Source organism: Ctenocephalides felis, unplaced genomic scaffold (assembly GCF_003426905.1).
Source record: "Ctenocephalides felis isolate EL2017-DRISC unplaced genomic scaffold, ASM342690v1 CF-g0.4_SCAFFOLD_01492, whole genome shotgun sequence".
In the NCBI taxonomy this organism is placed as follows: Eukaryota; Metazoa; Arthropoda; class Insecta; order Siphonaptera; family Pulicidae; genus Ctenocephalides; species Ctenocephalides felis.
Window position 1 is genome coordinate 1,088,516 of NW_020537646.1, and position 11,080 is coordinate 1,099,595.

Sequence of the window (11,080 nt, forward strand, 5' to 3'; positions counted from 1 at the left end):
TTGTTTGACGTTGAATTAAAAAATTAAAATAAGTAAGTAATAAGTAATTTTTTTTTAAATATTGTGATTATTGCAGTACTAAGAATATTGTCAACTAGTGGGGCGCATGACATCGTGCCTTAAGGCAAATTGCTGGAACATCCCGTACCAAAAACTATTTTTTTTTTTAAAAGATTTTTGAAAAAAAAAAATACTCTGAAAAAATAAGATTTTTGAGAAACTATAAATTTTTGACAAAAATTTACTTTTTTTTTAGAAAAAAGACTTTTTGAAGAAAAATTTATTTTCAAATATTTTGGAAATTCTGAACTTTTTTTAAAAGCAATGGTACTGCTTTAACTGCATAGAGACGAAATTTCGAAGCGCGTAGGCGCCGCGCCGCTGTCTAACGGATAAGCATTGGTATGGAACCCATAGGAATGTAAACAAAATTTAAACTTTCTGTTAAAATCTCTATAAAACATTTGGTAATTTGATGTGCATATGTCTAATGATCATTTTTGACCGCCAGATGTCATTTTTTTTAGTTTTTTTATTAGATCTCCGAAACCGCTAGACCTGCCCTCATAAAAATTTGATCAGTTCTTCATCTTCTTAATACAAGTTAAGTTTAAAATGTTTTTTGAACTATTAAAATCGGACGCTCCGTTCTCTTAAAAACTGAGTAACCGTTTTTGGCACTTTTTGCCCCATATTTTCGGAACGGCTAAATCTGCCTTTACCAAAAACTAATCAGCACGTCTCCTTATCAATAGGAATCGAATGTTTTTTGAATTATTCAAATTGCTTCATCCGTGTTTCCAAAATCGTCGACGAAAATTTGTATCCGAACACACATACACACACACATACATCAATTTTTAAGGTATGCCAAAATATTCAAAACTCCTGAAACGTAAAGATGTATAAAAAATTTTATTTTCGATTTTTTTGCGATTACTTTAACTTGCCCTACGGGAAGTTAAAAATAAGTAATTATCTTAAATTACACATTTTTTTTAAATGTTCAATATTATGATTATTGCAGAATATAAATATTGTCAAAAATATATAAGTATTGCAGAACTAAGAATATTATCAAAAATTATATTTATAGCAAATATTTTCTTTGCCAAAACGTGTAGTGAGTCTGAAAATATTATTTTAATTAATTAGATAAAATGTTACATTTATCGTGAAACTTATGTAAAAATTGGTTGCACGTAACAACTGTGAAATTGAATTTAATAATAATTATTTTAAAAACATCAACGTCTATCACCATCATTTATTCTTGTTAATTTTTTTTACAGAACTCTTATGGACATCTCCGGAAGGCCTGCGTGCTTTATCCGGCAACAAGGGCTCGAAGAAAGGTATGGCTCCGGCTACGCAGCCAGGCGACGTGTTTAGCTTCGGAATAATCATGCAGGAGGTCGTGGTTCGTGGTGAACCTTACTGCATGCTGTCGTTAACCCCCGAGGGTGAGTACGAAATTTGCCTAATTGTATTTACACGCTACACAACTCGATTTTAGCAATATTAATGACTGAGACTGCCTACTAACCGGAGACCTAATACAGCAATAAATGTTTGGTTATGGAGATTTCACTAATGAACTATAACAATATATTTTGTTTTGTCGTGGTTATGGATTCGATGTAAAAGATAAATTATAGACACCGTTATGTTGATGAAAATTTATTACATTTAAGTAAAACAACAATTAGGGTGGTCCTTAATATGGACATTTTCGAATTTTCTTGCTCCCAAAGGCTCAAATAGTTTCAAATTGATAAAAATTCTCTGAAAGTTTTAGCTCATTGTCTTTTAGATAGAGCGCAATTCAATCAAAGTTTTGTATGAAAATAGCATGAACAAATGTTCAAAAATTTTGCAGAGCGTCGAATTTTCAATAAAAAAATACAGAAATTTTCACTTTCAATTTATTTGTCGCTAAGTTATACCCAAAATTTTTTTTTAAATTTTCAAATTTTTTTCCATGCTATTTCCATTCTAAGTTTGATTGAATTGCGCTTTATCTAGAAGACAAAATTAAGAGCTAAAACTTTCAGAGAATTGTTTTTTATCAATTTGAAACCATTTGAGCCCTTGGGAGCAAGGAAATTCGAAAATGTCCATATTCAGGACCACTTTGAACTATATAGAGTAAACCGGAGCTTAAAGATTCATGAGTAAAAAAGTTCACCGCAATTATCTCAAAAACGAGTAAAGTATGGATTTCAACGATACTATTTTAAAACCGAAGACAAAAGATGTGTAACCAGGTGTCATCTTTAATCTTACGATGTTAGTAGATGAACGGCTATGTGTTAATTCTAATTTGTTCTCTAATTTCTTGAATTGGTTTATATTTATTGAATCAATATTTAGAATAAGTAAGCTGAACTATTTTTAGAATCTCAATTTTATAGAAAATTTTATAAATTGCATCGATTGCATAATTTGAATTTTAATAAATTAATTTTGTCAGTACTACAAATAGTATTAAAATTTCCATATAATCAATATTTATTTTTATTTTCATTAACTATATATCTTTGCACAAGTTCAATTTTTTAATTGATTTATATTTATTAAATCAATATTTAAAATAAGTAAGCTAAACTATTTTTAGAATCTCAATTTTCTAGTAAATTTTATAAATTGCATCGATTGCATAATTTGAATTTTAATAAATTAATATTGTCAGTACTACAAATAGTATTAAAATTTCTATATAATCAATATTTATTTATTTTTTATTTCCATTAACTATATATCTTTGCGCAAGTTCAATTTTTTAATTGATTCTGTGTATATAAATAACAAATATTTTTAAATTAACTTTGTGATATATAGAGTGCTGTAGTAGTGCTACATAGTTATTATTAAAGTTTCGTAAACATGAGGATTATTGAATCCAGAGTTAATTAAGCTCTCTAGCTGTTAGCTTATACAATATTATCACTAAACAGTAAGTGCATTATTTACTGCTATGAAAAATGCACCATAATGTACATAAGCGGATTATGTTGTAATATAAGTGAGTAACTCAAACGATCTGTTATGATACTATATGTAGGGCAGGACGGGGTACAAAGGTCCAATTTTAATTTCAGTGCTTATACTGACTAAACCAAACCAACTACATCTAGAGATTTTATAATACATATGTATTTCTAACATCACAACAAATGGCATGTATCAAACAACTATTGGACTTTGTTCAGTTAAATTTCTAATGAATATCCTAATTATAAAAATGTTTTACCAATTTTTCTAAAATTTGTCGCCGGGGTTATTTTTATCTCATAGCCAGAGTTGAAAGGTATAGCCATCAGGCTAACAGATATAATTTCTTAATTTTAATTTTGAATGGGTTTAACGAAATAATATCTAAATTATTTAAGCAATGCAAAATATAAATTTCATGAGCACATTTTTTTAAATATAAGCTTGTTCTAGTATTTTGGAAAAATATCCATTAAAAGATATGGAATAACTATTAATTTATCTCTTTTAAAATTGCCTTTTTTTAACTTAATCTACCTTTCTATTTACTTGCCCGTGTAAATATTTTAGTTGGTCATTTTTACTCCACCCACATGTAGGCTTTTATAGAGCTTATATAAAAAAACACTATTGAATTTATCTGAAAAATAACAAAACATCTTATTCTTGGTATTATAAACTAAATAAAAGAGCTTAAAACCAAAAAATACCGATAAAACTAAATACTTTTGTTATGAATATTCCTTTCATACATGGCTATTCATTGAGTTAATTATTCGTATTTTAACTTCAGAAATTATAGAAAAAGTAAAAAAACCACCACCGTTGATTCGTCCATCAGTTTCGAAAGGTGCAGCACCGCCGGAAGCAATCAACATAATGCGTCAATGTTGGGCAGAACAGCCGGAAATGCGTCCAGACTTCTGCGCCGTTTATGATCTGTTTAAGAAACTCAATCATGGACGGTAAGTTACAGCATTTTTAGAATTTATATATATATATATATAACATAACAATCATATATTTTATAAAAAAAAACAGAAATATGGGTCAACTGTCAGTGTTAGGGCGAGTGTTTCTTGAAGTATAAATTTTTAATACCCAAAAACTCAAAACAATCACAACAGTAAACAGCATGAATTAAAGATGTCAAAGTTTATTTATATTGGATAAGGATCACAAACTTTTATGCTTTGACTAAACTTTCATAATGGCTTCTTGGAAATGACCTATCAAAACTTTATTGTTTAATGTAGCTGAAGCTTTCAGACATATTAAATAAGCTTTCTTTCAGAAAATAATTAGTTTGTGGAATTAGATTTCTGGCACATTAATGACATTTTGTATCATTATGTTGAGGGTTTAAAAGTTAAGTGGATTTTGTGGAATTTTATTTATCTGCATGATTTTAATAAATTTAGATATTGAGTTAGCGTAGAGCGGTTTTGAAGACTGATATTTTTATGACAATATTTTAACCTATTAATTATTTAATATTTTCAAATAATGTAATTATTGCTCTGTTGAATAATAATTAATTTACTTCTTAACAGGAAAGTCAACTTCGTCGACACGATGTTTCAAATGCTGGAAAAGTATAGTAATAATTTAGAAGATCTTATTCGCGAGAGAACAGAACAATTGGACATAGAAAAAAAGAAAACTGAGCAACTCTTAAATAGGATGCTGCCGAGGTAACTCATTCATTGTGAAATGTTATTTATGTCTAGAATGTACTTAAAAATTATATTAAATTATCTTTATTTTTCAAAATTCATTGTATTCTTGCAAATAGTAGTCTTGCGAAAATGCTCTACAGTAGTACCAATTTTCTTATATATAACTAGAACCGTCACTATAGTAGAATTAGTGCAAAGTTTATATATATTGTGGGTATCCCAGAACTCAACGTCAAACCGAAACTGGGTGAAAATATTACTTCATTTTGTTTGAAAATAGAGCTTTTAAGTGCAATCTACAGCTTTGGTGAAATTGTTATAACTTTAATGTGCTTAGCTTTTATTGCTTTTTTCATTTAAACTTTGGATCCGTAACCGTAAATAGCATTTCTGGGACCACAGTCCAAAAATAATGGCACAATTACACGATATTTTCAAGATTTTAAACTATCTCCCAAACTATGATTTTAGAATTCTTAAAACTGGTCGGCTTTGAAAGACCATCTCTTGATTACCGTAATTAAAATTTTTGGTACGGAACCCAAAAAAAATTACACAAAATGTGTACACATTATTAAAATCTCTATAAGTATCTGATAAATGCCAAAAGCCATTTTTTTTAACTTATTTTTATTAAGAGTCCTTAACAGCTAGACCTGCCTACCCAAAAATTTAATCAGTTCTACATCTTGTCAACATAAGTAAAATGTTTTTTGAATTATTAAAATCGGACGCTCCGTTTTCTTAAAAACTGAGTTACCGTTTTTGAGACTTTTTGCGCCGTATCGTCGGAACGGCTAGACCTGCCTTCGCCAAAAACTATCGGCAATTTTCCTTATCAATACGAATCGAATGTTTTTTTGAATTATTCAAATCGGTTGATCCGTGTACTCGAAATCGTCGACGAAAATTTGTATCCGCACACACACGAATACATACATTTTTTCTAAGGAATGCCAAAATGTTCAGACACCTTTGAAACGTAAGTATATATAAAAAATTTCATTTTCGATTTTTTTGCGATTACTATAACTTACCCTACGGGAAGTTAAAAATGTCTTATTTAAAAATTGCCCAGTATTTGAACCATTAGTCAAAATTTAGTAGAATAGCATATCATTTAGTCAAAAATGTTTATTCTGATAATCCTATTTGCATGCGATTAAATACAAAATCATAAATGGTTTCTGGAATATGAGCATATAATAAAAATTTAGATATACGGATCGACAGAGATTAAGTAGATATCTTGCGCAACGATAAATGATACATAAACAATTCTTGCACAGATGGTTAGCTTATTTGATTTTCTTTATTTAACCTGACGGCAGTGAGATTGTATTTCAATATTACAAGATACAAAGGTAAAAAGGTATGAAATATTAAAGAGATCACTTACTATAAAGATAGAACGCTTCGAGCAGGTCACTTAATATAACATTAGTCAAGAATAAATTCTAAAAGTTTGCTGAAGTCTGACCTATAATCAAACTAAGGTCAATCATTAAATTAAGCGATTTTGTTCTATTTCCAGTTCCGTCGCGGAGAAACTGAAACTCGGTTTAGCCGTTCAGCCTGAAGAGTTTTCCGAAGTGACGATTTATTTCAGCGACATCGTGGGTTTCACCTCAATAGCCGCCCATTGCAGTCCGGTGCAAGTTGTGGATCTACTGAACGACCTTTACACGTGCTTTGATGCCACCATTAACGCTTATAATGTGTACAAGGTAATTAATTAATTACATTTCCGTGCGGTATTGCAGTATCTAATAGCTTTTCAAATATTGACTATTACATTACATTAAATACTGTTGATTGAATGTGATAGATGGTATATTGGCAATTTGTACATGAAATATTTAATAGTAAATATTTTGATTTCGCATTATGCTCATTACGTGTAGTGTGATGGTCTTTATTAGAATACACTAATTATAATCATTTATATAAATCGTTTCCATGTACTTCAAAGATTAAAATAAAATAATTTTGCATTGGAATTTATTGAATATTAGATATAGGATTTAGTCAAGTTTAAAATTCACTGTTTATTTGAAAATATATATATATATATATATATATATATATATATATATATATATATACTAGCTGACCCCGCAAGTATTTCTTCTTTGACCTGCTTTTTGAAAAGTTTCAAGTAACATTCGATGAATTAAAGTAAATTTAATAAAAAGTATATATATGTAGAGCAGGGCGAGGCACAAAGGTCCAATTAGATTTTGAGCAAATATAAACTATATTGTGAAAACATTTCAAACGAATAATTATCTGACTACGTTCAATAAAACTGCCAGCTACTTCATCATTGTAGATATATATATATATATATATATATATATATATATAGTTACTTTATGGTCTGATTTTAACGTAATTCATTAATTTTATCTCAATAATTCATTCAGACTTCTACTCGTGTTTATTTTTAGTCGATTCTAAGTCTATCTATGATTTTAGGTCGAAACAATAGGAGATGCATACATGGTCGTAGGCGGCTTGCCGACTCGAACACCGGATCATGCTGAGCAAATTGCTTCGATGGCACTTGATCTTTTGCACCAGTCGGGGACTTTCAAAATAAGACACTTGCCCGGGACACCTTTAAGATTACGAATAGGACTTCATAGTGGTAATGATAATAAATTCTTATAGTAGAATTTATTTACACATAGAAATATATTAATATACTCGGAAGTGATATTCATAAAAATGCAGTAATTGATGGTCCACAATCCACAAACAAGTTTAAATCATCAGTGAGGACAATACTGGGTGCCAAGATCTACAAAATCACTTCTAAAATTTTTGTCAAAAATTATCTGTTAAACATATTTCTTGAGATCATTTTTGTAGCAATTGCGCATTTTATTCCATAAAATAACTTCATACAAAATTTTAACAGATTTATTACAAAACTTGTTGGGTTATGATAAATGAATATATAGTACAGTGTATATGAAACTTTTGGAAACATTGTAGAAAAAATATGTATATTAATTGAGTAAATCTTAGAATGTTTTTACATCTAATTTTTCAATATTTGTACTTTATTTCTCGTGATTTTTAGGTACACGTTGTTAATTATATATTTCTATATTTTAGGACCTTGTTGTGCGGGTGTAGTTGGGCTAACGATGCCGAGATATTGTTTATTTGGCGACACAGTCAATACAGCTTCTAGAATGGAATCAACTGGTAAGAAATAAATAAATAAATATATATATATATATATATATATATATATATAGTGCAGTGTACTTTTTTATAAAATTACCAGCATATAAATAATTCATATTTAATCTCTAAAAATTTTATATATGTATATGAAGACGTTCTAAATTATTCAGAACAGTTTGACACTCCTAATTAAAAGAACTACGAAGGTGTATGAGGATTCGCCAACGATTCCTCATAATCGGCTACACCAACTCCTAAAATTCAGATATAACTTAATGAGGAATTGAAAAAGTTGAAAAATGCAATTTTTTTGTCCACGATTTAGCCAAAAATCTTGAACCCATGTGAAAAATTTAAAAAATGTTCGAACGACCGGAGTTGGGTATCTAATTAAAAAAAATGTTTATGGAACTTTGAATGATGGTAGAGATCATGGTCTTAAAAACTTGCTTAGATAATATGGGCCTACGAAAAGTGGTTTATCGGCTAAAAATTTGAAATTAATGTAATTTTGTTTTGTTTAATATATATGCCTTTGCTTAATGTTTAAATATTGAAGATTGACGTTGTGTTCATACTACATTTTTATAAAACTATATCAGGGGCACCTGGAGAATCCATTTATCGCAAGCCACTCGGGACTATTTAGAGCAAGCCGGTGGATACGTTTTAGAGGCGAGAGGTTCCACCGAAGTCAAAGGCAAAGGGGTCATGACCACGCACTGGCTCCTAGGCAAACATGGATTCGATAAACCTCTTCCTACACCTCCCACTCTTGGGTATGTTAATTTGATTGTGAAATTTTATTCTGAATGAAAGAATATTTCATACTTCATACTTCCTGTGTTGAAGTTTTCGACTACCTTAACAATTTAAGGTATGAAGACATTTTTAAAAGTTGAGTTATTTTCTATTATAATTTTGTGTGGGATAAGATTTTTTTATGTATATCGCTGATTAACGCTAATTAATGTTAACAATTTAAGGTATAAAGACACTTTACAAGTTGAGTTATTTTTCTATTATAATTTGGGTGGGATTTGATTATTTTTATGTATATCGCTGATGCAAGGAATGAAATAATACAAGGTGACCATATTTTTTCCCATAAAATCTGAGACGGTTTAGAATGTGTGTGTGAGAGCGGGGAAAGAGGGGGGGTGTTGATGAGCTAAAATCTTATACTCACATTTTTTCTGTGCAAATTTTCTAGTTGAAATATATTTAAAAATATATTGGCAATCAAACATTTTTAAAAATCCGGGACAAAACACCTAAAACCGGAACAAATATTGCTTTTAGATAAAGCCGGATACAAGGCGAAAATCGGGACTGTCCCGGCCAATCCGGGGTGTATGGTCATCTTAAATAATACAGTATTTTATTATGTGACTGACAGTTATATGATCTATACAAGTTTAAAAATCGTCATTTCCAAGTGAAAATAGGCCTTTCCGGGCATTGGTGCAAAAAATTGAATAATAAGTTATACCATATTAAATAAAAAAATATTATCAGATAATTTTTGTAGAGAAAAAATATTAGGTAAGAATTATATATAAAATACGAAATTCTAAAAACACAGATCGGATATTTTTATGTACTTTAAAATTACTGATATCAAGACATTAGTTATTATATGTTTTGTTTAATTTTTATGCTTTCTGGATAGGCCGATGAAAGGGTAAGTTTATTTTCAATTGTGTGTTATTTCTTTATTAAGACTTTAATTTCACTTTGCGCGTGTAACTACTTACAAGTATATTTTTCAGAGTAAATGAAAATATTATCATAACTGCGTCAGAAACATCGCTTCCAGCTAGAAGTAGCATGACAACACATTCATTTCAAAGGCGTTCTCTTGAATCAGCTAGCGATCCTGGAACACCGTCAAAGTCTTGTTACGAAAAACACTACGGAACACAACAAAGAGATCGTTATACTTTTGATGTTGAAATTTTCAAGAAACTCAAAACCAAATAGATACTTATTTTGCTAAACATGATTTATACAAGAACTCGAATTTCTCATAGATGTGAGCGATCCAGAAGCAATTGAAAATCTCAGAAGTCCAGATAAGAGGCAAGCCCATCTCTCTTGCTCTCAAGATGCAAGTGGAACAAGTTACCATAAAAAACTTCTTCGACGTATGAATTAGGAGCAAACCTTTTCTTTGAACCTAGAAAAAGTTTTAGTAAATCAGGCATGCATGCAGATGTAATAGAGGAGCATGATCTCAGCTCGCCATACAACCATTATCGGTTTGAGCCCTAGTGATAGTAATCTTAGTCAACCAACAAATTCAAAATCATGCGATCATCGATTAAGGTTTCTAAAAAGACAATTTAGTTTAGATAGAGTGAGGAGCCATGTTAACCTCGACAAGCGATAATTTACAGGTCAGAGCACCTTTGCACAAACAAAATTCAGCCGGTGCTGCAAATGATTTGGAGAAAATAGAAGAATTACCATTAAAATCACCGAAAGTCAGCACTATACCAAAAAATGCTGTATCACTAAGTGTAGACGCTTTGGCGTTGCATTAAAATTAGTATAACATGCATTTAAAAATGTTTTAACAAATATTTATTCATTATATAACGTTGCATTACATGGAATAATTGTGGGGACAGTTCAGACATTTTCTAACGTATCTCCTGTAAAATAAATGGCGCAGTTAATGTTAAATTTAATTTGATTGATACTTTTGGGATCATCATAGATAAATGTTACAGACAATTAATTTTTTTGTCAATTTTTATTTTTTCTGCTCTTTTATGCTTAAAAATCAATCAGCTATAGTTCACCTAATTTGTAAATAATTTTTATATAAAATAAGGTTGTTGTAATTTAATTAAATTTACAATTGGAATTAATAAATATAAGTCAGAGTGTAAATATTGCATAGAAAACATTTAAAAATGTAGTTGGATATATATTAATAGCTAAATTTTTATCATGATAAATGTAAGTTTAGTAATAGCATGTAGCTTAAACATTCAGTAAGAAAGTAAGTCTCTATAGCAGGGTATTATTTTGTTTTTAATATGTAGTTAAATAACTAAAAGTTATGGGATTTAGTTATTAGATCATTATTAAAGGTTTATCTATTTACTTACAAACATTAAATTGTATATAAAAGTTACATAAATAAACATTTTACTTTTAAAGATGATAGGTGTCGATATTTTACAGCATATAAAAATTTT

The 11,080-nt window shown here is 29.5% G+C and overlaps 1 protein-coding gene across 1 annotated transcript in view; it reads left to right on the top strand.

Moving 5' to 3' along the window:
• LOC113370175 (retinal guanylyl cyclase 2-like) overlaps nt 1-10,417 on the top strand; it is a 105,025-nt gene extending 94,608 nt beyond the window's left edge. Inside the window, 12 exon segments of the mRNA XM_026610848.1 lie at nt 1,293-1,463; nt 3,788-3,959; nt 4,548-4,688; nt 6,208-6,400; nt 7,152-7,323; nt 7,797-7,896; nt 8,480-8,650; nt 9,644-9,807; nt 9,905-10,018; nt 10,087-10,132; nt 10,134-10,230; nt 10,271-10,417. Of these exon segments, the coding sequence (XP_026466633.1) occupies nt 1,293-1,463; nt 3,788-3,959; nt 4,548-4,688; nt 6,208-6,400; nt 7,152-7,323; nt 7,797-7,896; nt 8,480-8,650; nt 9,644-9,807; nt 9,905-10,018; nt 10,087-10,132; nt 10,134-10,230; nt 10,271-10,417 (1,688 nt within the window).
• Nucleotides 10,418-11,080: the final 663 nt, after the last annotated feature.